Raw genomic sequence first — 26,114 nt, 5'->3', positions numbered from 1 at the left:
TTTCAGAATTTTCCACAGTTTATTGTGATCCACACAGTCAAAGGCTTTGGCATAGTCAATAAAGCAAAAATAGATGTTTTTCTGGAACTCTCTTGCTTTCTCGATGATCCAGCGGATGTTGGCAATTTGATCTCTGGTTCCTCTGCCTTTTCTAAAACCAGCTTGAACATCTGGAAGTTCACTGTTCACATATTCTGAGACCCTGGCTTGGAGAATTTTGAGCATTACTTTACTAGCGTGTGAGATGAGTACAATTGTGCGGTAGTTTGAGCATGCTTTGGCATTGCCTTTCTTTGTAATTGGAATCAAAACTGACCTTTTCCAGTCCCATGGCCACTGCTGAGTTTTCCAAATTTGCTGGCATATTGAGTGCAGCACTTTCACAGCATCATCTTTTAGGATTTGAAATAGCACAAATGGAATTCCATTACCTCCACTAGCTTTGTTCGTAGTAATGCTTTTTGAGGCCCACTTCACATTCCAGGATGTCTGGCTCTGGGTAAGTGATCACACCATCGTGATTATCTGGGTCGTGAAGATCTTTTTGTACAGTTCTTCTGTGTATTCTTGCCACCTCTTCTTAATGTCTTCTGCTTCTGTTAGGTCCATACCATTTCTGTCCTTCACTGAGCCTATCTTTGCATGAAATGTTCCTTTGCTGTCTCTGATTTTTTTTGAAGAGATCTCTAGTCGTTCCCATTCTATTGTTTTCCTCAATTTCTTCACACTGACCACTGAGGAAGGCTTTCTTATCTCTCCTTGGTATTCTTTGGAACTCTGCATTCAAACGGATACATCTTTCCTTTTCTCCATTGTTTTTCGCTTCTCTTCTTTCACAGCTATTTGTAAGGCCTCCTCAGACAGCCATTTTGCTTTTTTGCATTTCTTTTTCTTGGGGATGGTCTGGATCCCTGTCTCCTGTACATTGTCATGAAACTGCATCCATAGTTCATCAGGCACTCTAGTGAGAGTCTAGTGAGATCTAATCCCTGTAATCTACTGCCACTGTATAATCATAAGGGATTTGATTTCGGTCATACCTGAATGGTCTAGCGGCTTTCCCTACTTTCTTCAATTTAAGTCTGAATTTGGCAATAAGGAGTTCATGATCTGAGCCACAGTCAGCTCCCAGTCTTGTTTTGGCTGACTATATAGAGCTTCTCCATCTTTGGCTGCAAAGAATATAATCAGTCTGGTTTCGGTGTTGACCATCTGGTGATGTCCATGTGTAAAGTCTTCTCTTGTGTTGTTGGAAGAGGGTGTTTGCTATGACCAGTGCGTTCTCTTGGCAAAACTCTATGAGACTTTGTCCTGCTTCATTCTGTACTCCAAGGCCCAATTTGCCTGTTCAGTCCAGTTCAGTTCAGTCGCTCAGTCGTGTCTGACTCTTGGCGACCCCATGAATCGCAGCATGCTAGGCCTCCCTGTCCATCACCATCTCCCAGAGTTCACTCAGACTCACGTCCGTCGAGTCCATGATGCCATCCAGCCATCTCATCCTCTGTCTACCCCTTCTCCTCCTGCCCCCAATCCCTCCCAGCATCGGAGTCTTTTCCAATGAGTCAGCTCTTCGCTTGAGGTGGCCAAAGTACTGGAGCTTCAGCTTTAGCATCATTCCTTCCAAAGAAATCCCAGGGCTGATCTCCTTCAGAATGGGCTGGTTGGATCTCTTTGCAGTCCAAGGGACTCTAGTCTTCTCCAACACGACAGTTCAAAAGCATCGATTCTTCGGTGCTCAGCCTTCTTCACAGTCCAACTCTCACATCCATACATGACCACAGGAAAAACCATAGCCTTGACTAGACGGACCTTAGTCGGGCAAAGTCTCTGCTTTGGAATATGCTATCTAGGTTGGTCATAACTTTTCTTCCAAGGAGTAAGCGTCTTTTAATTTCATGGCTGCAGTCACCATCTGCAGTGATTTTGGAGCCCAAAAAAATAAAGTCTGACACTGTTTCTACTGTTTCTCCATCTATTTCCCATGAAGTGATGGGACCAGATGCCATGATCTTCGTTTTCTGAATGTTAAGCTTTAAGCCAACTTTTTCGCTCTCCTCTTTCACTTTCATCAAGAGGCTTTTTAGCTCCTCTTCACTTTCTGCCATAAGGGCGGTGTCATATGCATATCTGAGGTTCTTGATATTTCTCCCGGCAGTCTTGATTCCAGCTTGTGTTTCTTCCAGTCCAGCGTTTCTCACGATGTACTCTGTATAGAAGTTAAATAAGCAGGGTGACAATATACAGCCTTGACGTACTCCTTTTCCTATTTGGAACCAGTCTGTTCCATGTCCAGTTCTAACTGTTGCTTCCTGTCCTGCATACAGATTTTTCAAGAGGCAGGTCAGGTGGTCTGGTATTCCCATCTCTTTCTGAATTTTCCACAGTTTATTGTGATCCACACAGTCAAAGGCTTTGGCATAGTCAATAAAGCAGAAATAGATGTTTTTCTGGAACTCTCTTGCTTCTTCCATGATCCAGCGGATGTTGGCAACTTGATTTCTCGTTCCTCTGCCTTTTCTAAAACCAGCTTGAATATCAGGGAGTTCACGGTTCACGTATTGCTGAAGCCTGGCTTGGAGAATTTTGAGCATTACTTTACTAGTGTGTGAGATGAGTGCAATTGTGTGGTAGTTTGAGCATTCTTTGGCATTGCCTTTCTTTGGGATTGGAATGAAAACGGACCTTTTCCAGTCCTGTGGCCACTGCTGAGTTTTCCAAATTTGCTGGCATATTGAGTGCAGCACTTTCACAGCATCATCTTTCAGGATTTGAAACAGCTCAACTGGAATTCCATCACCTCCACTAGTGTTGTTCGTAGTGATGCTTTCTAAGTCCCGCTTGACTTCACATTCCAGGATGTCTGGCTCTAGATTAGTGATCACATCATCATGATTATCTGGGTTGTGAAGATCTTTTTTGTACAGTTCTTCTGTGTATTCTTGGCACCTCTTCTTAATATCTTCTGCTTCTGTTAGGTCCAGACCATTTCTGTCCTTTATCGAGCCCATCTTTGCATGAAATGTTCCCTTGGTATCTCTAATTTTCTTGACGAGATCTCTAGTCTTTCCCATTCTGTTCTTTTCCTCTATTTCTTTGCATTGATCACTGAAGAAGGCTTTCTTATCTCTTCTTGCTATTCTTTGGAACTCTGCATTGAGATGCTGATATCTTTCCTTTTCTCCTTTGCTTTTCACTTCTCTTCTTTTCACAGCTATTTGTAAGGCCTCCCCAGAGAGCCATTTTGCTTTTTTGCATTTCTTTTCCATGGGGATGGTCTTGATCCCTGTCTCGTATACAATGTAACGAACCTCATTCCATAGTTAATCAGGCACTCTATCTATCAGATCTAGGGCCTTAAATCTATTTCTCACTTCCACTGTATAATCGTAAGGGATTTGATTTAGGTCATGCCTGAATGGTCTAGCAGTTTTCCCTACTTTCTTCAATTTAAGTCTGAATTTGGTAATAAGGAGTTCATGATCTGAGCCACAGTCAGCTCCTGGTCTTGTTTTTGTTGACTATATAGAGCTTCTCCATTTTTGGCTGCAAAGAATATAATCAGTCTGATTTCGGTGTTGACCATCTGGTGATGTCCATGTGTAAAGTCTTCTCTTGTGTTGTTGGAAGAGGGTGTTTGCTATGACCAGTGCATTTTCTTGGCAAAACTCTATGAGACTTTGCCCTGCTTCATTCTGTACTCCAAGGCCAAATTTGCCTGTTACTCCAGGTGTTTCTTGACTTCCTACTTTTGCATTCCAGTCCCCTACAATGAAAAGGACATCTTTTTTGGGTGTTAGTTCTAAAAGGTCTTGTAGGTCTTCATAGAACGGGTTCAACTTCAGCTTTTTCAGCGTTCCTGGTTGGGACATAGAGTTGGATTACCATGATATTGAATGGTTTGCCTTGGAAACAAACAGACATCATTGTCTCGTTTTTGAGATCACATCCAAGTACTGAATTTCGGACTCTCTTGTTGATTATGATGATCATTCTGTCATTTTTGAGACTGCATCCAAATACTGTATTTTGGACTCTCTTGTTGACTGTGATGGCTACTCCATTTCTTCTAAAGGATTCTTGCCCACAGTAGTAGATATAATGGTCATCTGAGTTAAATTCACCCATTCCAGTCCATTTTAGTTCGCTGATTCCTAAAATGTCAACATTCATTCTTGCCGTCTCCTGTTTGACCACTTCTAATTTGCCTTGATTCATGGACCTGACATTCCAGGTTCCTATGCAATACTGCTGTTTACAGCATCAGATCTTGCTTCCATCACCAGTCACATCGACAACTGTGTGGTGTTTTTGCTTTGGCTCCATCTCTTCATTCTTACTGGAGTTATTTCTCCACTGATCTCCAGTAGCATTTTGGGCACCTGCTGACCTGGGGAATTCATCTTTCAGTGTCCTATCATTTTGCCTTTTCATACTGTTCATGGGATTCTCAAGGCAAGAATACTGGAGTAGTTTGCCATTCCCTTCCCCAGTGGACCACATTTTGTCTGAACCCTCCACCATGACTTGTCTGTCTCGGGTGGCCCTGCACGGCATGGCTCACAGTTTCATTGAGTTAGACAAGGCTGTGGTCCCTGTGATCAGATTGGTTAGTTTCTGTGATTGTGGTTTCTGTCTGTCTGCCCTCTGATGCCCTCTCAGCACCCTACCATATTACTGGAGTTTCTCTGACCTTGGACGTAGAGTACCTCCTCTCAGCTGCTGGCCGCTCCAGCGCCGCGCAGCTCGCCGCTCCATCCTTAGAAGTCTTCACCTACTTCCTCCTGGGTCTGGTCACCTGAGCCTCCCTGTGGCTGGTCCCTCCGTCGCCTCTAGGTGGCGCCCCACTGTGCTCCCCACACCCCTGTCCCCACTTTACTCCTGCGGAGGAAAAACCAAAAATTCTTAACTGTTTTCAGTGAAAATGTAAATAGAAGCCAGCAAGACAGTCTCTCCAGATTTCTCTTATACTCTTGAAAGTCAGTGAGATACATCTGGAGTCTCAATAAGAAAGAATGCTGTCCCCAGCTGGTGTATGTCACTGTAGCCTCATCCTTCAGTTCATCCCGTCGCGCTTCCTTTCTCTTATTAGTTTAGTCTTTTAATGATGTAGTTACTAGGCTGATAACGGCACGATGTTTCAGGATGTAGAAAAATGAGAGTAACTCTGATCCTAGAATATAGCTTAAATTACTCTTTTACAGAGTGTAGTGGAACCATGTAGATAAATTACCCTATAAGCTCAGTTTTATTTTTAAGAAAGTAAATTTTATTCTTTAGAAGACCTCTAAGAAAAAAGTCACAAAATACCAAAACTATAATTGGGTCCCATGGACTTTAATAACATCTGAGAGTTAATATTTAAATATAATAATAAAGTCTTAAGATTCAAAGAAGATAAATTACCTGTTAGTATTAATGTTGTTAAAGGAGTGAGTTGGTTCAGAATGTGTTTTAACATCTGAAACCACCTCTGCAGGACCCCCTCTGGAAGGTTCGCCGCAGTCAGAAGCTGGACATGTCTGCACGGCTGGAACTGCAGTCGGCCCTGGAGGCGGAGATCCGGGCCAAGCAGCTCGTGCAGGAGGAGCTGAGGAAGGTCAAGGACGTGAACCTCTCGTTTGAAAGGTGCCTGCCAACCCGGGGCTGTTGGCACGAGCAGAGTGCTGTTTCTGGGGCACGGATGAGCACGTGCAGGGTTTTCAGGACAGAATGAGCGTGTGTGAGTCTGCAGTTTTGAAGCGTCTGTGTTTCTTTCTGAGTGTGAGTGGGGTGCTTGCCACCCTGAGCTGGGTGACAGGACCCACATGTCCATGGACACCTCTCTGGCCTTCCTGTCCACCTCTTCAGCTTAGCGGTTGTTTTCTTTAAAAGGTAAAATCACACACTAAAATATTCAGAATTTTTTCCCCATCTTCAAGCAGTCATAGAAAACACTGTTTGACAAGGCGGTGAGTTCAGCAGATGCTTGATGAGAGCCCATCGTCTGCGGGTTCCGCTTTGTTCCTCATGATCTGTAATGACCTGCAGCCTTAGGAAAGCTGGGCTGCCCTGCCTGCGGTGGGCCTGTCCACGTGGTTGGCTAAGCCCTGACACGTCTTCATGGGGGGGTGACCTGGAAGTGATGGTGTCACTAACAGGACATCGTGTCAGTTTGGGGCTGAAAAACTAATCATGGTAACAGCTGCTATTTAAAGGAACTGCTGTGAGACTGTTATTCTATGAAAGCACATGACCCTTCCAGCATCCCTGTGAGGCGAGCGCATGTACCACCCCCGACCTCACAGTGCGGGGTGAGGGGCGGGCGGTGACCGGTTCTCCTGGTGTCACCGTGATCAGTACAGGGCTCTGAGCGAGGCTTGCTGCCCGGCTCCCCCCTGGGTCCGCTGGGCCCTGCACTGGCCCGTCCTCGCCACGCTGAGAGCAGAGGCCCCGCTGCGCATGCAGTGGTGCGGCTCTTCAGCGTGGCCCGCTGTCGTGCTCATTCTGGGGAAGACATTTGGGGGCCTGACAGCTGAGTGACTGAGCCGTGGGTCCTCAGAGGTAAGGGCCGTCGGGGACCCCATTAGGGCCTCATGAGATAGTTTGTAAACTGTGACTTTTAAAGTGAAGCTCGTGTATGATCCATGATGCAGTGAGCAGCAGCTGTTGCTGAGGGTGGGCTTGAGTGTCCGTCCACTGGGTCTGGGTGCTTTCTCAGACACCTGGGAGAAGCAGCCCCCCCAACACACACACAGACACACACACCCCACACACACACCCACACACACACACACCCACCAACCTAGCCACTTCAACACTCTGAACCAGCACAGAGATGACCTGAGCTCAGGGCACTTAAAGCCTTTTATTTTGTATTTTAGCAAACTAAAGGATTCTGAAGCCAAAAATAGAGAACTACTGGAAGAGATGGAAATTTTGAAGAAGAAGGTGGAAGAAAAGTTTAGAGCAGATACTGGTAAATTAGGATCATAAGCTTCTGAATTGTTTACATATAAACCTTTTTTAATGAAATGGTTTTATGTTACATTTAATTTGTTTTAATTTTAATGGTTTTTAGTTCTATAAGAAAAGCGCTACCCTAATCCCAAAGCCCAAATTCTGGAATAGGGTATGTCCAAAGATGCCTCCCAAAAAGGCAGCCGTGGTTTCCGGTGTATTCTTCCTTTGTTCCATCTTGAAAATATAAAGCAGGTGCCTGTGTCTGTATCGTTAGGCCTCACAGAGGCCTGCCCTGCCCTGTCCTGTGCTCAGGCGAGGCCACGACCCTTGGCTGGCCCGAGTCCTTTGTGCAGCCGGCTTGGCACAGCACCCGCTGGGTGTCCTGCCGCTGCAGTCCCGTGCCGCGGGGCGTGCCGTGTGCGTGCGACATTTGCTGCAGAGCTGCTGGTGGAAAGTGAGCGTGCGCACACTCAGGCTCAGCTGTGCTGGCTCTGGGCTCTGCTCCCGGGCTGTGGGTCTGTGTCCCCGGCACAGGGCGGGTGGGGGTCCCTGCCCTGTAGCCTTGCCCACCAGGGGTGACCTCGCTCGGAGCGGGTGAGAAGTGGCACCACACTCACATTTCTTAACAAGTGAGGTTGCGCATCTTTTCATGTGTTTGAGGGCAGTTTGTACCTCACTCTGTGGTTTATGGATTTGTATAAGTTCCCATTGTGGCTTTAGAAGCTGTTTATATGTTGAGGGCTAGAGTCTTTTTTTTTTTTTTTTTTTTTTAGAGTCTTGTTTGACAAAAGTTGCAAATAATTTTCCTAGTTTGTCTTTTTGTCTTTTTACTTGGCTTACTATTATTATTCTTCTTCTTAATTTTGTCTGTCCTTGTGCCGGGCCTTCATTGCTGCAGGAGCCCACGCGATAGGCTTCTCGTTGCTCTGGCTGCTCTTGTGTTGGCAGGCACATTCTTTACCACTGAGCCACCAGGGAAGCTGCCTGGTTTTTTTTTTTTTTTTTGCCAAGCATTAGGTGTTTTTTGTTACTGTTTTCATTTTGTTTCACTATTTTAATTTTTATGTGTCAGATTTGTTAGTTTTTTTCCCTTTTTTAAGTCATAGGGAAATATTCCCCAAGTCCCCAGTTGTTCAAGTAATTCACCCATGTTTTCTTCAGATACTTCTGTGGCTTCATTTTTAAAATTTAGATTACTGATCCATTGGGAAGTTACTGTGACATAGAGTTTGAGGAGGACCCATTCTGTCTTTTTTTCTGAGACTTGTTAGTTGTCTGATGCCAATTATTAAAAGTTCCTCCCGATGCTGACTTCAGATGTCAGTCTCACCATAGATGAGATGAGTTGCCATGGAGGCTGAGGGCTGTTTCTGGGTTTCCACCTTGTTCATTGTCGATGGGCAGGACCCCTGCTTCTAATTAGAACATGTGCTTCAGTGAATCTGCATTAGTACTTGGTAGGCCTCCTCCCCTCCTAGCCCCTCATCTTAGAGACTCCCAGGTAGTCTTCTTGGTTGCTCCGGATGTCCAGCTCTGGGGCAAGTCAAATGGTATTTTTACTGTAATCGCATCATATTTGTTAGTTCACTTACAGAGAATCGCTGTCTTGATGATACTGATTCTTCCCATAAAGCTTAAGAAACAGTCTTAAATTTTGTACCTTGACAAGTCTTGTTTTATTCTTACAGGACTCAAACTTCCAGATTTTCAGGATTCTATTTTTGAGTATTTCAACACTGCGCCTCTTGCACATGATCTGACATTTAGAGTAAGTGTTTTTTTAAGTGACAAATGAATTTATGATAAATTAGAAATATTGATAGTTTAATATGGTTTGGCTACCTGTGACCACAAACATACCAGTAAGTTAACATGAGACAGTTGTCTCAGCTGTTGACCAGGGATGCTGAATGCGTGAGGTTTGAGACGGTTAAGGTACATGAAGTGTACCCAGAGAAGTGTTCCCACTTCCTTAAATCACATGGGGTGAAGGAGGTGCTTGACACCTTCAGGGAAGAGACCCCTGCCAGCCTCCGCCTGGGTAGTGAGTGTTTCAGACAGTTTTTAAAACACACATTCTCCCCCTGCAGCCGGTCACATTACCCCTTCAGTGGCTTCTGTGCAGACTCGCCGATGGGTGGGGTGGGTGGTATGGAAGAACACCCCGGCTCTAGGCCCCTGTGGAGGTCCTGGTGGTGCAGCTCAGGCCTCCACTCGGGGTGACTGCACCGGAGGCAGCCAGAGCGCCCGTGACGGGAAGCAGCTCCCGGGAGCAGCTGGGCCCGTCCTCCTCGGCCGCTGAGGCTCTTCACTGCACCCCTTGGAGATGGGGCAGTCGGTCCTTCTTTCCCCAAACTGCAGGGTGGACCCTTCCTGGCCACCCCTGAGACGAGCCAGTGAACATAGTGACCGCAGGTCTCACTAGCGGGGCCCCTGGTGTGTTTGTCGTTGCTTTTGTTTCCTTTTTACCAGAACCCTGTACACCTGCAGGAAGGCTGAAAGTAGCACGGCGAACATACACGTGCCTCTCGCCTGGCATTCTGCCCGTTGCTCTCTCCCTCTCTCGTGCACACTTGGAGCTTTTTGAGCACGAGTTGCAGGCATCGTGACCCCCAGACACTAAACTGTCTGGTGCTTCTTTGCTGAGGTCACTGAGCACAGGGCCGCCCCCCCGCAGGGATGGTTTGCACAGCTGCCCCCCCTCTGCCCAGGAGCCAGCGTCTCTCTGGTCTCCTTCCATCTGGAGTCACGGCCCCCACCTCACCCCCCTTTATAACTCTGATATCTCTGTAGCGTCCGCACCAGCTGTCTTGTAGATTGTCCTCCACTCTTCCTCTTGATTAGACATGGGTAGGATGGTTTGATGTGAACTCTGTACCGGAGATGGTATGTGCTTCCTGCGAGTGGAGGCCGCTTGGCTCAGCACTGGGGATGCTAAGCTTCTTGGCCCTCAGGTGGAGGTGGTGTCTGTGGACCTGCCCCAGCGGGACTCAGGAGGTACCAGTGGTCATCCGCAGGTTAGCGGACCACCGTGATCCTAGCCTAGCCCAGTTGTTAAAAAACCCAAGCAGATCTGTGTTGCTCACAGATCTGGGGGTGCATTCTGGGCACCCACCTATTACATGCACCTGTCAAGAGGGGTTTTTCTCGAATGTGTGATGCCGCCTTTTCCCGTAAGTCCTCAGTTTTTAAGAAGCAAATACATGTAACTGTTCACACTGGCAGCTCTTCCAGACACATGCTGCTGGTCAGCCCCATGCCTCCTCCCAGCGCTGCAGGGCCAGACACAGACTCCCAAGAGGCTGAGACTCGCGTCGTGGCCAGGATGGGGTGGCCTTTCTCTAGAGCTCGTGGACAGCGGCAGGCCACGGGCCAGGTGGTCTCTAGCATGTCCTTCCTGTCACCGGGGGCAGCCAGAGGGGCAGGCTGCACGTGACCCTAGACCCCGTCCCCTGTAGCCAGCACTCCTGCTGTTTCTCACGTTTAATTTTCATCCCTCCCTACCCCGTGACTTAAGTAGGAGGAACAGTTACTGATGAAAAGCTCCTTGGTCAGAGTCAGGGGTGTTAGGAGGGTTTGCAGACCTGAGAATCTTCTGATAGGAGCTCCTGGTCTGCCTTCCCCGTGCGAAGCTGTAGTTCACACTAAAATGCTGGCCACAGCACTGAACCAGTAGGTTTTCCTGGAGGTCTGTCTCAGGTGGAAACACTGGTTTTCATTCCTCTGTCTGTCACAAGCAAGGGCTCCGTCTCTTCCCACACATGCTCTCTGCCAGCCTCTTGGGAGGAAGTCAGTCACTGCCAGCGTGGGGCCCGCCCTCATCGCTCCGAGTGCGGCCCCTCCCCATCCCGCCTGCACCCTTTAGATCAATTGTCCAGCTAAATGAGACCAGTGGGCTGCTCCTTGGCTACAGTTAGATTACGAAATGTTCTTTGGCCCTTCGTTTATCTAAAAATGCAACTCTAACTCATTTATGTACCTCGTTTATGGGGGAAAGTTGCTTATATCTGTGGCTAATTGATCTGGCCTTTCCCTTACGAGTGTGCTTACAGATTTACACATCACAGTACGTAGGCACGCATGTGTTTCTGTGCACACCCTGCTTCCCGTGTGAATTTGGCTCCTTAGGCAGCAGCCTGGTTAATTCAAGCCAGTGGAAAGTGTTTCTCTGAAGCGGTTCGATGGGATTTCAGTGTGGAACTGCCTGCCCAGCTACCCTGGGTCACCTGTTGACAAGGCTATGTAAATTGTGTGTGTTCGTAAAACACAGTTGCTGGTGACGAGGGAATGTTCGAGTCGGGAGCGCTCCTGAGGTCGTCTGTAGGTGGTTTTAGAATGTGGCTTTAGCTCTAGCTTGTGAAAGTAATTTGAGAGTCTTGAATTCTTAGAACCAAGCGTTGCTTCCCTGTGTCATGGAACTTAAAGGGAAATTCCTCCTTCTGGTCATAGGTCCACAGCCCTTTTTGATGTTAGAATTTATTCTCGGTCCCAGAAACGAGGTTCTGGAGCACATGGCTACTTCAGCTTAGGGCTCCTGGGTGTAGAGTGAGTCATGGCCTGCGAGCTCAGAGGGTGGGCAGGCCAGGCTGCGGTTGGAGGGTGAGGCCTCGGTGGTAACCCTCCCTCACGGTCGCCCCCACCCCAGGACGCTGAGGGCAGTGGTCTCGGGAAGGCAAGACAGTTGTGAGTGAGATGGGGGTCCGTGGTGGGATACTGCAGGAATGAGTCTGGGCTGGGACCCCAGGTCCAAACGCACTTTTTAAATGAAGAACGTGCAGTTAGCCTCTGACTTCTGCAGGATGAGTTCCCTTATCCCCACAGTGTTTCTCTGCCTTTGTTTTCAGACCAGCTCCACTAGTGAGCAAGAAACACAAGCTCCAAAGCCAGAGGCGTCCTTAGCGGCCTCTGTGGCCGCGGGCGCAGAGCAGCAGGAGGTGAGCATCGCCCTGTCGATCCCCAAGAGCCGGGCTCTGCCCCCCTCCCCATGTCTGCGCGCCTCGCAGACCCTCACAGGCGCTACCCTGACAGCTTGTCCCTCTGAGGTGGCCTCGTTGAGAATTCCCATTGGGGCCTCAGCCTGCCAAGGGTAGCTCCACGGCCGTCCCGTGGAGATTGAGACCGCAGGACAGTTCCTGCTAATCAGTGCTGCCGAGTGAGGCGTGCGCTGAGCTGGACGCTGCTCACTTGTCCCCGCTTGTCCCCAGGACGTGGCCCGGGCCCCTCAGAGGCTGCCCGCCGCACCGCTGCCCACTGCACAAACCCTCGCTCTGGCGGGACCAAAGGTAGGGCTTCCTCTTCCCTGGGGGGCGGGGGGGTTTCTTGGTTTTAGGCAACTTTGTGTAAACAAGCCGAACTTAATGTTTTCGTTTACACAGTAATGTTTTGTTCTGAGTGGTGTGTTGAGCCATAAAGTGTCAGGACCCTGTGTTTTCTTAATTAAACCAGTGACACATGAATGCATTTTAATCGGAAAATTTCAGAGTCTGGTCTCCCCGGTCCTCTTCCCTCTCTCCCCAGACCGCATCTCCTTCCCCGATAGAGTGCCGCTCTCTGTTAAGTGTCTGTTAAGTCCCTGCTTCACGTGTATTCCCATGTATCTGGTTGCACTTCGGGCTCTAGAGAACCATGTGGCTTATGGGAGGCAATTTTCCCCCCACATAAATGGAAAGCTGCTGAAAGTGCCACTTCCTAACTTCTGCTCGTCAGTGTACCTTGGAAAGCTGAGCCCAGCGTTCAGGTGTGATGAGGTCCTAGGTTCCCAGTTTAGCAGGTATCTGGCCTCATGTGCTGGGTGCTTTTCTTCTTTAATGTAGGCACAGCCTCTCTTAAGGCGAAAGACACAGACAGCCATGCCTGCTAGAGACAGGGGGCTTGGTTTCATTTGAGTTGAGCCAACAGCCAGGCTTTGGGCTTGTAGCTCTCAGGGAGGCAGAGAGCAGGCCGGGCTCTGGGCTCTGTGCTGGTCGAGCCCTTGTGCTGGCATATGGCAGCACAGTGTGCCCTGAAGGGCGCTGGTCCTTCCCCTTTGCTGCCTTGAGCTTCACCAGCGCTGTGGCTCTCACTCCATTGTCCGTCATCCCCTGTCCGCTCTCCCAGTGAGGAGTGTTGGGTTTTTCCAGACTCTTCCTGGGAGGAATGAGCTGCTGTGGCAGGACTGTGCACCCCAAAATGTGGCCCAGGCCAGCCCTGGAGCCCCTGCAGGCGAGGGGCTCACGCCAGTGTGTTACCAGCGGTGTCTCCGCCCTGACCCCCCAGCCTCGCCAGTGTGGGCAGCGAGGGTGCTCGCTGTGGGAGGCGCATGTGGGCTCGTTCTCTGGGTCAGCCTCTCCGTGGATGGCACCCCTGGGAGCCACGTACCTCATGGTGAAAGCATGCGATTCAGCCTCTCGAGGTCGCACCCCAGAGGTTGAAACGTTTGCTCCCAAGTAGGCGGCCCCACGCTCACCTCCCTGTCTCACCCCCGATGTCCTTCCTGCAGCCGAAGGCGCACCAGCTGAGCGTCAAGTCCTTCTCCAGCCCCACGCAGTGCAGCCACTGCACCTCCCTGATGGTGGGGCTGGTCCGCCAGGGCTATGCCTGCGACGGTGAGTGCGCCCGCCCGCCGCGAGGGCGCGGGGCGGGGGTGGTGAAGGCCTGGAGCCTGGGGTGGCCCCACCGGGAGGGGCCCCCGCAGGCTCCTCTGTTGGCTGAGCCGGGCCCAGCCGTGGTTGAAGTCCTGCTGCAGTGGACAGTACGCTGCTCCGGGGCGGCCAGGGCACCTGCTCATCCTTGTTTGCTGTAAAATTAACATCCACATCTGTTTTCCAAAGTAAAGGAAAGCAGAGTAAAAAAAAGAGCTTTAAAATATTTTATTAGCAAGTCGTCTAGAGAGAAGCACCGCCATGTGGCTTCTGTTCTTCCGGGTCTGTCATTACTAGCAATTTACGCCGCCGAGTCGTGTGCCTGCCCTGTGCTGGGGCCGATGAGTGTGCAGAGAAGTTAATCGGCCCCGCGTCCATGGGAACTGTTCCCTTTTGGGGGTGCCACACATCCCCCGCGGCCGCTGCTTCGGGGGTGCAGGTCTCACAGCACAGCCCATGCTTTTGCAGTGTGCTCGTTTGCCTGCCACGTGTCCTGCAAAGACCGCGCCCCCCAGGTGTGCCCCATCCCCCCTGAGCAGTCCAAGCGGCCTCTAGGTGTGGACGTGCAGAGAGGCATAGGAACAGCCTACAAGGGCTACGTGAAGGTAGGATGTGACCCACGGCCATGCTCCGGCAGGCGGCCAGCCTGCTGACCACAGCCATGCCCGGCTGCACTGGAAATCCGTCCCTTTGCCCCATGTGCCGGTTCCGTGTGCCCTGCCCTCCTGGGGTCCTCTGGACCCCGCAGAAGCACCCATCCAAGGCCTCTTGTCCCACCTCCTGGGCTGATGGACTTTAACCCCAGTGCCATTTGAAGGCGCTGTGCCGGGCCCAGCACTCCACGCCACGCCACGTCTGCTGTGAGCACGCCCACGCTGAGCCACCCACCTTGTCCCCTGCAACCCTGTCAGTGATGGCGGGCTCCTCCCCATCAGCGTCCTGAGCTTTCCTGGGCCCAGATGCAGCTCTGCTACCAGCCTGGGCCGGCCAAGCAGCAGCCGGGGTGGACCCCGGCACGGCAGCCACCTCCAAGAATTCTCCCGGGCCTGCCTCTCCACTGCCTGCGACTGGTGCCCTGGCCCTGCGGGACACGGTCACTTTGATCTGCAGATCCCCAAACCAACCGGGGTGAAGAAGGGGTGGCAGCGAGCCTTCGCGGTGGTCTGTGACTGCAGGCTCTTCCTGTACGACCTCCCCGAGGGCAAGTCCGCCCAGCCCGGCGTCCTGGCCAGCCAAGTCCTGGACCTCAGGTCAGTGTGTGCGGTCTGCCCTCGTCCTGGGCGTGTCACCTGACCTGCGTATGTTACAGCAGGGGTTCGCTGCTTGGTCGTCTTTAACCTTGTTCCTTCCTTCATATCCTTAGTTGTCATGCCACCCTGTAACGGGCCCGCTAGAAACTTTCCTGCTATGGATGATTTTGCCCTGAATGATTTGCCAAATAGGCATCTGATGAGAAAACTATGTACCCCGGAACAAAGAGAATACAGCCCACGCACCGCGCAGCCTGGGGTGGCCTGTGTGCTCTGCCTCTGGGAGCCCTGATTCCCTGTGGCCACCGCGTCCGCTCAGCGGCACCTCTCACAACCCCCCTGTGCCTTGTCAGCTCCCTCCTGCCATCGACACAGGAAAACGCGGAGCCCCCCGTAAACGTCCCACTCCCTGAAATGGGCAGAATAGCAACGCTGTGAGGCCTGGGGCTGTGAGAAGACTAAGCCAGTTAAGAAACAGGGCGAGCTTAGCTTGGAGCCTGAGGGTGCAGCTGACAAAGCGGCCACATCCCCCACGTGGAGAGCCTGTCGCTGTGCCACCTGCCTCAGCCAGCTGCTCTGCCATCTGCCCTGCAGCTGCCTCGGCAGTGTCAGTACCTGGGGGGCCCGTGGGGCAGGGGTGACCAGGGGCACCTGCGGTTTGGAAACGTCCCCAGGTGGTCCTGCGCATCCCCACACACACACACACACACGCACGCATGCGCGTGCGCACACAAACACAGGTGTGCCCAGCCCAGCCATGCTGAGAATACACTGAGCTTCCCGGGCGTCTGCTGCTCACAGCCCAGGGTCAAGAGCTGCTGGGGGTGACTCCCCGGCTGCCACGGCAGACTTCATTCCCCTGTTTACAGCCAAGCAGAGGACACAGCAGAGGTGTGGTGTGTGCCTGCCGCACGGCCTGGCACAGCTAGAACATTGTGGCTCGGGGAGGGTTTAGTCCCGGACACCCCCCGCCATCAAAGCACACGCGACAGTCTTACCCTCTGTAAGGGCTGGTTTTGTCAGTGTCAGTGTTTCCTATCTGGGTGGAGGCAGGGAGCCACCATTGTGTTCTGGAAGGTTTTCCCAGAGGTGTCATCTCTCACCAAGGTCCCACGGGTGGAGGACGGGCCCCCTGTTCTGAATGTGTTATTTCTTACAGAGATGAAGAGTTCTCTGTGAGCTCTGTCCTGGCTTCAGACGTCATACATGCCTCACGCCGAGATATTCCATGTATATTCAGGGTACGTTTTCTTCCTGGTTTTTCAACATGTTTCATTAATCATTAAAGAAGTGCATGTGGTTAAAATGAAAAGGTTAATGAGCATGTTAATGAGCATTTTCTAGTGTGGTAGCAAGGAGTTCGCGTGAAGGGACCTCCTGTTTCTCTAGACTGTCAGCCTCTCCGCTCATCCATCCACCAGCCCCCCAGTGCCAGGCCTACCAGCTCCATCCTTGTCCTCGGTGTGTCTGTCCTGGCCCCTCCGTCCAGGGCACTGAACGCTGAAGCTGCCTCATGAGTTGGCACTAGGGAAACGGGCCCTTCAGCCTCCCTCCCGGGGACTCACTGGGCATTAACCTGAGCAAAGCAGGAAAGAAAAAGGTAGATGCTGCCGTCAGCAGCCTTGTTGGCGGAGGCGGGGTGTCCCCGCTGGGCGCGCCCTGCTGGGCTGGTGGTGGGTGCTGTGGCTTCAGGAAGCTTCCAGAAGAATGAGTTCCCCCTCCGCTGGGGATTTTCACAGCTACAGTAAAATCTGGTCGACCACACAACCAAGACCACGGATCATTTTCTGTTAAATCATGTCTCTGTTCAGAACCTGCCTCTGTACACAGTACAGAGAGTCGCCGTCACTGTGTGCCCGGACGATTCTGTAGCAGCTAGAGTCGTGCGCGGCTCCTGGTGCTTGGCGGGGGAGCCCCCGGGAGGTGGGTGTGCGAGAGCCCTGTCCTTGCGCACTGCTTTGTTTCTCCCCTTTCTCTCTGCCTTTTTTCTCTGCTTTGGCTGTGTCGTGCAGCTTCTGGGATCTCAGTTCCCTGACCTGGGGTTGAACTTGGGCCCTTGGCAGTGAGAGTGTGGCATCCTGACCACTGGACTGCCAGGGAACTCCCACTCTTGCTGGACACGATCTGAGAGTGTGTTTCCCAGCTGTGACAAGAGCAGTTAGAGCAAACAGTTAGCCGGTTTTGGTGAGAGTGGAGTGCCCTGCCCTCAGAGGTCAGGCTGCTCGTGGCCCCTGCAGGCGGCTGGACCAGGATCCCAGCAGCCCTCGGAGGGAGCGCTCCGGGCAGCAGCCTCAGGCTCACCCCTCCAGGCCGCCTGGCGCTGGCTCTGTGTGCCGTTGTCTTACGACTCGTCTGTCTTGTTTTCTGTCCTGAAGGTGACGGCCTCTCTCTTAGGTGCGCCTTCTAAGACCAGCTCGCTACTCATCCTGACAGAGAACGAGAACGAGAAGCGGAAGTGGGTGGGGATCTTGGAGGGCCTGCAGGCCATCCTCCAGAAGAACCGCCTGCAGAGCCAGGCGGTGCACGTCCCCCAGGAAGCCTACGACAGCTCGCTGCCCCTCATCAAGGCCGTGCTCACGGCCGCCATCCTGGGTGCGCGTCCCGCGCCACGGTGCCCGTTCCGGGGGCCAGGGCGGGTGGGCATCGTGGGAACTCATAGTTAACTCCAGAGACAGAGGATCGTGACTTCTTTTGCGTCGTCCGCAGACGGGGACCGGATCGCCGTTGGCCTCGAGGAAGGGCTCTACGTCATAGAGGTGACCCGGGATGGTGAGTGTGTGGCGCTTGGGCCGTCCGCTCTGTGCCACAGGCACGGGTCAGTGGTGGGGACGCATAGGCATTAAGGTGGGTTCCCTGGATAGCAGAGTTCAGTTTCCGCATCAGAGAGCTTCACAGAGAAGGGGATCGGCCAGCGGCTGAGGAGAGGAACAGGCCACAAATGAGACAGACGGTGGACAGCTGTCTGGCACTTGTCCGCCCGCCGCATGGGCTGCAGGCAGGGCCCGCCTGGTCCAGTGAGATGCCGAGAGCAGTCTCGAGAGTCCTCCCAGGAAGGATGGGGTGAGGGGAGACGGGTCCTTAATTCCCGGGCACACTGAGGCTTCATCAGACAAAACGCTCCTTCCTTGCTTCACGTTTTGACCTTTCGTTCCTCCCAGAAGAAAAAGCAGGAGTATCCCTGAGTCTCCCAGATGACTGCCTGGGCCTGGCTCCAGGGGTCTCCCTGGGGAACAGGGGGCTTCCCTGAGGGGCTGGTGGCCCCTTCCCCGGGAGCCCGGGGTCTTGGCGCTCCAGCCCCAGGGAAGAGTGGGGAGCGCGTGTGGCCCTGGGGTGGTGGCTGCTCTTGCGGAGCTGTTCCCCATCAGGATCCAGACCCAGGACTCTGACTCAAACCCCAGTGGAGGTCCTGACCCAGGGAGGGTGTCGAGGGTCCTGGGTTGGTCTGGGGCCCCCAGGAACAGGTGGGTGCATCCTGCGAGTGTATCTAAGGGTCCAGTGAAGCTGGTGACAGCCCTTTGGTGTCCAGATGCAGGGTCTTGGGTTCAGGGATGAGGGGGAATCGAGGGTGCACCCTCAGGGCCTCCCTGCACTCAGCACCTCCCAGCCAGGGGTCTGGGCCCGGGCTATGAGAGAGACGACACAGCGGCGGAGACAGCAGGGTGTGGACCAGGAGGGCTTCGGCGGGGGGGGGGGGGGGGGCGGCATGTGCAGAGCCCTCGCCTCACGCTCCCGCCCCGTCCCACAGTGATCGTCCGTGTGGCTGACTACAAGAAGGTGTACCAGATCGAGCTCGCCCCCAAAGAGAGAGTCGCCGTTCTCCTCTGCGGCCGGAACCACCACGTCCACCTCTGTCCGTGGTCCTCCTTTGATGGGGCAGAGAACAACACGGACATCAAGCTTCCGGAGACGAAAGGCTGCCAGCTCATAGCGACCGGGACGCTGAAGAAGAGCGGCCCCACCTGCCTGTTCGTGGCAGTGAAGCGGCTGGTCCTTTGCTATGAGATCCAGAGAACTAAGCCTTTCCACCGGAAGCTCAGCGAGCTCGTGGCCCCTGGCAATGTGCAGTGGATGGCCGCGGTCAAGGACAGGCTCTGTGTTGGCTACCCTTCCGGGTTCTCTCTGTTGAGCACCCAGGGAGATGGGCAGGCTCTAAACCTGGTAAATCCCAATGACCCCTCGCTTACGTTCCTCTCACAACAGTCTTTTGATGCCCTTTGTGCTGTGGAGCTCAAAAGTGAGGAGTACCTGCTTTGCTTCAGCCACATGGGACTGTACGTGGACCCGCAAGGTCGGAGGTCGCGCGCTCGGGAGCTCATGTGGCCTGCGGCGCCTGTTGCCTGTAGTATGTATATGTTTCCTGTTGCCGTACCCCGTCGCCGCCGCCACCCCGCTGATCAGCACGTGTCCTCCCTGCCTCGGTCTGTCCTCCCGCCCCTCAGCCGAGTGCTCGGGGTGGGCGGCAGGAGAGGCGGACCCCCAGCTTGCTGCAGAGGACAGGGTGGGCCTGGGGCCACTCCCTGGCCGGCCAGCTGGGCTTGCCCACCCCTCCATTGGGGGGCCCTCAGCTTAGGAGCCGAGCAGCTGGCTGGCCTCGCAGGGGGAAGGCAAGGCGGATGGGAGAAGGACCTGCGTTGTTTCACTTTTTAAAAAGATGTTCTTGGTGACGTGTAAACTTAACACGGTCATGACAACAAGCTACAGGTTTCCTTGGGCAGAAAGCACTCAGCCCTGACCTCTGGGGCGGGGTCCTCTCGGGACAGACGCCGTGCTACGGGCAGGAGCCGCTCCGGGTGCTCAACCGAGCGTCCTTCTGCCAGGATGACGGCGCCAGCCGCTGGAGTCTGTGCTCCACGCCCTGCCGGCCTGCCATCTGCTCTCATGTCAAAGAGCCTGACCGCAGATCCTGCCTGCTCAATACAGGACATAGGAGGTGGTCTGCGTGGTCACCCACACGTCACATGTGAACTTCCAGCTGGCAGGCAGGAGGGGGTGTCCTGTTTTTCCCTGATTCCCTTAAAGTATCCTCTTGGGTCTGCCTTGTCGCTGGCGTCACTAAACTGGGCTGTGACCAGGAGCCGGGGCCCGAGGGGGGCTGGCACAGCACCCATGGGCTGACCAGGAGCCGGGGCCCGAGGGGGGCTGGCAGAGCCCCCATGGGCTGTGACCAGGAGCCGGGGCCCGAGGGGAGCTGGCTCTTTCTCGGCCTTGTTCGCCCTTGGCTGGGGCCCAGGCACGGTGTGGGCAGCTATGGCCTCAGCATCTCCCCTCCTGGTCTCTCCCGCCGCGCCCCCTCATCCTCGTGGGTGGCCAGTGCAGGAATGGGCTCGCAGCCACCTGGTAACCCCAGCGGGATACAGATTGCTGGGGGCCATGCGCTCTGATCTTGGCTGTGAGGGAGCTGGCGTCAAGGTTGCTGCATTCTCTTCCGAGTCCAGCCCTCTCTCGTCTTCTGTGCTCGGTTCATCTCTGTGCACGGCACAGACACCAGCCAGTTCTAGAGCTGCAAGGCTCATTCAGGAGCTCTCGGTGGAGCACTAGCGCTGCTTCCTGCTCATCTCGAGCCCCACGTGAGCACGCGCGTCCTCTCACACACGCACCACCCCACCCCGGCTACAGGAGCCCCATCCTTCCGAGGAGCAGCCTGGGAACCACACAGCGCGGTGACCTGCCCAGCCGCACAGCAGGGGCCTTCCTGCTCATTTAACCGGTTACTATTTTTTTTAAGTGGGCAGCTGAGTGTATCAGTCTGTCAGTAAACTGTCTGCAGACGGAGCCCCACATGTTCCCGCATGAGGGGAGCTGCCCCTGGAGCCCCCACGTGGGTGAGGTCTCTGAGGCCCTTCAGGGCCCTCTTCATCATGTGCAGCTCTCAGGAGGCCTCACGGTTTGTCCGAAATGTCACTTCCGGGACAGTTTGGCGACTGGTTTCAGCATCTTTTGTTCCCTAAATCCTGTTGTATTTTCTTTTTTGTGCTCCAAAGAACAGGTGTGATCAGGCAGCCCATTTGGAATCTAATAGCAACATAGCAGAAGCTTTTTAGAAATGCAGTTAAGTGTGATGTGGTGAGGAGTGACTTCCAGCCCTGGGACATAGGACAGGAACCTAGGCTGAGCCAGAGCCCCCTGTCCACTCGGTGTGACAGCTGCACCTTCCAGGATGCTCTCTGGGCTGGCTCACATGTCTGCCCCATTGTCCTAATGGTTGGAAAGTTCCTGTCCCTGTAGACCTCAGGTGCTGGCGGGCCAGCAGGCCTCCATCTCCCAGCCCTGCCCCAGGAGGGTCTTCCATCCAGACTGTTCGCTGTGAGAGGGGAGAGCAGCAGGTCCCCAGCCCGTGGCAGGAGGGAGATTGTCACTGTGTGTGTTCAGACCGGCTCCAGGAGGGTGCCCTGCAGACAGCTTCGGGGAAGGCCAGCGCCTCACTCGGAGCAGATCGGTAGTTTCTTGGGGGAGATTTTAAGTATTTACTCAGAAGTCTGACTTCCTGGAATCTCAAAGAAGGAGTTTGCCTTAAGGAAAAAACGTTAGGCCCCTGCCTGGATTTGCAATGCATTCAGCCTGAAGTAACAGTAATAAGCTTCTGCTATAACTGTATAGCAAGCAAGCTAAATGAAAATCGAAGTTTTGAGTAGGTAGTCAGTGTTCAATGCGTAGTGGTATTTAAAACGCTGTCAGATGTCAGGAGCGGAGGTTCCCTCCGCAGTGGGGGCCCCGAGGCCTGGGCCGACGCACCCCCGTGCGGGCGAGTGGCCTCTGGCACCGGGCAGCCCAGGCTCACCCCTCTGCTCCGTGTGTGCCAGGTTGCAGCCCCACGCACGTCACGGTGTATAGCGAGTATGGCGTGGACGTCTTCGATGTGCGCACCATGGAGTGGGTGCAGACGGTCGGCTTGCGCAGGGTAAGGCTCGGGGTGCGTGTGTGGTGCCCGCCGCCTGCGCAAGGCAGCCACCTCACCCATCGTTCCCAACACAGATTCGGCCCCTGAACTTGGAAGGCAGCCTGAACCTCCTCAACTGTGAGCCTCCCCGCCTGATCTATTTCAAGAGCAAGGCCTCAGGTGAGCCCTTATTGCGGAGGGAGCGGAGGATGGAGTGGAGTGGCAGGGGGCGTCCCAGGAGTCAGCAGCCGTGCGACCCTTCCCTGGCCCACAGGAACCGTGCTCAACGTGCCCGACACCTCGGACAACAGCCGGAAGCAGATGCTGCGGACCCGGAGCAAGAGACGCTTCGTCTTCAAGGTCCCGGAGGAGGAGCGGCTGCAGCAGCGGCGGTAGGAGCCGCGGGGGCGGGGCGGGGTGGGGGCAGGGATGGGGCGGGGCCTCACGCCGCCTCCGTCTGCAGGGAGATGCTCAGAGACCCGGAGCTGCGGTCCAAGATGATCTCCAACCCCACCAACTTCAACCACGTGGCGCACATGGGCCCGGGTGACGGCATGCAGGCGCTCATGGACCTGCCTCTGGTGAGCCCCGGCCGATCCCGCCGCACCCCCTCCCCATGGCTCCCCAAGGGTCTGTGGCCGTCACCGTCTCTTACGGGGTCGTGAGGAAACCGCTGTCAAAAACGACTGCTGGAACAGCGCAGTAAGGGCAGGTAGCATACCTTGCTCTCTCACTGCCAGTTTTTAGCGCAAAGCTGACCCGCTGCAGCTCTCCAGAGGGCTTTCCCAGCCTGTTTCCCCACGGAGGCCCAGGGCCTCCGCCTGGTGGTGCTTCAGGCTCCATGGCCTGCGCACTCTGCCCGGGGCCTGGCTACCCGCCTCCGGCAGCCGGTGCATGTTCCCGAGCTGACACACTGCTCTCTGCGCAGAGCTCCGTGCCTGTGGCCCAGGAGGAGAGGCTGCCGGGCCCCGCCCCCGCCAGCCTGTCCCGCCCGCCTCCACCCAGGAACAAGCCCTATGTCTCGTGGCCCTCGTCAGGTAGGGGCCTGGAAATGGGGCTGGGCTTGTGGTTCTGCTCTCAAGTGTCTCCCCAGGGTGATGGCCGACTTTGTTTTGTAGGGGGATCTGAACCAGGAGTGGCTGTGCCGCTAAGGAGTATGTCTGACCCTGACCAGGACTTTGACAAAGAGGTGAGGTTCGCCTGGTGAAGGCGGAGGCCCGAGGTCTGAGGCTTAGGCTGCCCTGGAGCGGCAGCTGTGAGTCTGTTGGGAGAAAGGAGAGGGTTCTCTCCTCCTGGTCGTGGCCTCAGGAGACCGAGGACTCCTTCAGGCCCTGCTGCCCAGTGGCTTGGCCCCCTGGCCTAGCTGAGGAGGGTGCGGCCAAGGGCCCCTGAGGTGCTGGGGCCCAGCTCTCCTCCCTGGCGCTGACTGGGTGGGCATCCGCGTGCTTGGAGCGTGCAGGGCGGCTGCTCCCGCCGGCTTTTCTGTGTAGTCTCGCACACATGGCTGGAACTCCAGGAGGTGCCCAGCTGGCCTTTGCAGCTTGCTCTGTGTCCTCCTCCGACAGCCCCGTGGGATCGGAGTGTTGAGGGTCAACACAGTGTTCTCGGGCGGTCCCACTGCAGACAGCAGTGTCCTCAGTCCGCCCATGTGGTGGGGGAGGAGAGCGGGAGGCAGGGTGGCGTGAGGGCTGGGCCCCGGCAGCACTTCTGTGATGGGAGGCGAGGGGCGCAGGGCTGCTGAGCTGACGGCAGAAACAGGGCTCCAACCTCGCGAGTCCTTCACCTTCCTGGCCCGCCCGGAGCTCCAGGTTTGAGGGTTGGCTGTTGGCTCCTCCAAGGCCACCTCTGCACCCTTCACCCAGCTGCTCTTGAGGGACTGTCTGCTCCTACTTGTTCACAGAAACTCTTCGTAGATTGTGGGTATTAACCTGTTGCGAGTACTTTTCCCACTATCACTGACGTTTTAATTTTGTTTTTAATTGTAAAGGTATTGTCATATAGAAATATAACACATAGAAATTTTTAGTTCTTATACAGTCTAGTCTCTCTTTTTCAATTAAGATAAATTCTCTTTCACTCTCTGAGAACTTGGCAGGCTTTTCCTTTCTGTCATTGTGTTGTGAAAGTGTCTGAGGGGGTGTGAGAGCGTGTAAGTGTGTCTTAGCGCATGTGGGTGAGATCTGAGCCGCTTTCTCTCTAAAGCACATGGCACCACTTACTTCCCTCTATCCTGTAGGGTCACCCTTTAGTATTTGTTAAATTCTTTTCTTTACATGTTCCTATTCCTGGAGCCTCTGCTGCACCACCTGTAACCTGAGAGCTAGCACAACGCATCTGTTCGTCCCCCATTTTCAGGACAGTCTCTTAGCTTCTCCCTCAGCTTTATTTATTGGTGGCTGCCCGAGTCTCGGTTGCTGCCCGGGCTTTCTCTAGTTACAGTGAGCGGGGCCTGCTCTTTGCCGGTGCACAGGCTTCTCTTCACGGTGGCTTCTCCTGCTGTGGAGCATGGGCTTAGTCGGCCCGTGGTGTGTGAGATCTTAGTTTCCCGACCAGGCATCGAACTCGTGTCCCCTGAATTGGCAGGCGAGTCCCAGTGGTACATTTTGAAGTAGCGAGTTCGGGAAGTGTGAGTCCTCCAGCTTTTTCTTATGCAGTTTTCTTTTGACTCTTCTGGGTCCTCTGCTATTCTATGTGAATTTCAGGATTGGCTTTTCCAGTTCTATGCCTCCCCCAAAAAGTCCTTTAGGAATTTGGGAAGGACTACATTGAATCTGTAGGTTGATCACGTGGGGAATGTTGCCATCTTAACAGTAGTCTTCCAGTCCATGAAGATGGGATGCCTTTTGATTTATTCAGGTGGTCTTTTTAAAATTTTTCAGCAGTGTTTATGGTCTTAGTATACAGATCTGTCACCTCTGGTTAAACCTATTCTTAGATATACTTTACCCTTTTGGATGCTATTGTAAATGGAATTGTTTTCTTAGTTTCCTTTTCAGATTGCTCATTGCTGGTGTATAGAAGCAGAACTGATTTTGGGGTTGACCTTGCATCCTGCAGCTTTACTGAAGCCATTAAGCTCTTTAGTGTTTTTATCCCTACAGAGTCTGGTCAGCTGTGAGCAGAGATGCTTTTCCTTCTTTCTTTCCCCTCGTGGATGCCGTCTTTACTCACCCAGTGGCTGGACCTTGTAGCACGTTATTGAGCAGCAGTGACGGCAGCAGCCTGGCCTCGTTCCTGCTTTGAACGGGGAGCTTTGCCTTTCACCACTGGGCGTGAAGTTAGTGGGCTGCTCACTGACATCTCTGTCACGTGGAGAAAGTTCCTCTCTATCCCCTGTGCTTTTAGCATGAAAGAGCCTCACGTCTGTGACCTTGGACCACTTGGTTGCCACACTGCCTGGTTTCTTCACGGCAGAGTTACTCCTTTTTGTAATAGTTGCATGAGTTATCGGTGGTGTTGGGCCTTGGTTTGTGATCTCTCCAGCAGGGGCCACATGAAAAGTCTGTAGAGAGTGTGTCCTCATATCTCAGAAGGAGACAGCAGGGCTGCCCCTGCCCAGGGAGCTGCCCTTGCAGGCCCAGGGGATGGTTCTCACGCTTTCCCTGTTCTGTCTTCACAGCCTGATTCAGATTCCACCAAACACTCAACTCCATCCAACAGCTCCAACCCCAGCGGCCCGCCGAGCCCCAACTCCCCCCACAGGAGCCAGCTGCCCCTCGAGGGCCTGGAGCAGCCGTCCCACGACGCCTGAAGCCGCTGGCTCCCGCCACAGGGCCGGGGCCCGGGCGGCCTCCAGCGCCAGTGCCAAGACTGAGCTGAGCCTCCAGTGTTGTCCAAGGAGACGTAGAGTCGACTTGTAGATATGGAGATGGAGAAAATGCTTTATTATATTAACGACCAGTTCCGTGCCGCACTGTCTGGTGGTAGACCAGATCACCCTCTGCGCAGCTGTGAGGCGATGCGGCTCCGTTTGCACATGAAGGATGCCCCCGGCCCCTCCCACCCACCCAGGGCCAGCCACGGCCCCTGCGGGATGCAGGCAGCTCAGGACGGCCTCGGTGCCGCTTCCGGCCCATTCCCTGAAACCGTTTCCTAGGCGCTTAGGAGCATCGTAGGAAGTCGTATACCATTCCCAGTGTCACTAGAGTCTTGAAGACAGGAAACGTGGAGGTTAGTTCGTGGCCTTTTTGTTCATTTAGCCCGTACATAGTCAGAGGCGGAAGTCCTCCTGCCGACCTCGTAGCCGTGGACAGAGGCCCTCCCAAGTCAGTCCATTCCCAGTCACAGCCACCTGTTCACCAGTCTCTACTACTGTGAAGTCAGCTGTGCTCTGTCCTGCTCGCTTCCACTGCTCAGCCTCCTGCCCTGAAACCAGTGGGTGGCGGGTAGCTGGGCCCTGTGCCCACGGGCCGAGAGGCCGCGCCCAGG

At 54.0% G+C, this 26,114-nt stretch overlaps 1 protein-coding gene across 5 annotated transcripts in view; it reads left to right on the top strand.

Annotated features, from left to right (window-relative positions):
* CDC42BPB (CDC42 binding protein kinase beta) overlaps nucleotides 1–25,548 on the top strand; it is a 102,835-nt gene extending 77,287 nt beyond the window's left edge. For 2 of the 5 annotated variants that reach the window (XM_068990917.1, XM_068990914.1), the window contains 19 exons: nucleotides 5,477–5,625; nucleotides 6,861–6,955; nucleotides 8,628–8,707; nucleotides 11,784–11,873; nucleotides 12,144–12,221; nucleotides 13,418–13,523; nucleotides 14,028–14,164; nucleotides 14,670–14,809; nucleotides 15,969–16,050; nucleotides 17,185–17,401; nucleotides 17,516–17,578; nucleotides 18,555–19,151; nucleotides 21,610–21,707; nucleotides 21,782–21,866; nucleotides 21,961–22,078; nucleotides 22,150–22,267; nucleotides 22,615–22,723; nucleotides 22,805–22,875; nucleotides 25,306–25,548. In XM_068990917.1, coding sequence (XP_068847018.1) covers nucleotides 5,477–5,625; nucleotides 6,861–6,955; nucleotides 8,628–8,707; nucleotides 11,784–11,873; nucleotides 12,144–12,221; nucleotides 13,418–13,523; nucleotides 14,028–14,164; nucleotides 14,670–14,809; nucleotides 15,969–16,050; nucleotides 17,185–17,401; nucleotides 17,516–17,578; nucleotides 18,555–19,151; nucleotides 21,610–21,707; nucleotides 21,782–21,866; nucleotides 21,961–22,078; nucleotides 22,150–22,267; nucleotides 22,615–22,723; nucleotides 22,805–22,875; nucleotides 25,306–25,437 — 2,565 coding nt within the window. In that variant the 3' untranslated portion in view covers nucleotides 25,438–25,548. Of the gene's footprint in view, nucleotides 1–5,476; nucleotides 5,626–6,860; nucleotides 6,956–8,627; nucleotides 8,708–11,783; nucleotides 11,874–12,143; nucleotides 12,222–13,417; nucleotides 13,524–14,027; nucleotides 14,165–14,669; nucleotides 14,810–15,968; nucleotides 16,051–17,184; nucleotides 17,402–17,515; nucleotides 17,579–18,554; nucleotides 19,152–21,609; nucleotides 21,708–21,781; nucleotides 21,867–21,960; nucleotides 22,079–22,149; nucleotides 22,268–22,614; nucleotides 22,724–22,804; nucleotides 22,876–25,305 lie in introns of those variants that run through there. The other 3 variants (XM_068990915.1, XM_068990916.1, XR_011146293.1) reach the window with 3 other exon arrangements.
* The last annotated feature ends 566 nt before the right edge of the window (nucleotides 25,549–26,114 follow it).

Source organism: Capricornis sumatraensis, chromosome 19, assembly GCF_032405125.1.
Source record: "Capricornis sumatraensis isolate serow.1 chromosome 19, serow.2, whole genome shotgun sequence".
NCBI classification, from domain to species: Eukaryota; Metazoa; Chordata; class Mammalia; order Artiodactyla; family Bovidae; genus Capricornis; species Capricornis sumatraensis.
Note: the sequence above shows the minus strand (reverse complement) of the source record. Positions and strands in the feature narration are given on the sequence as shown.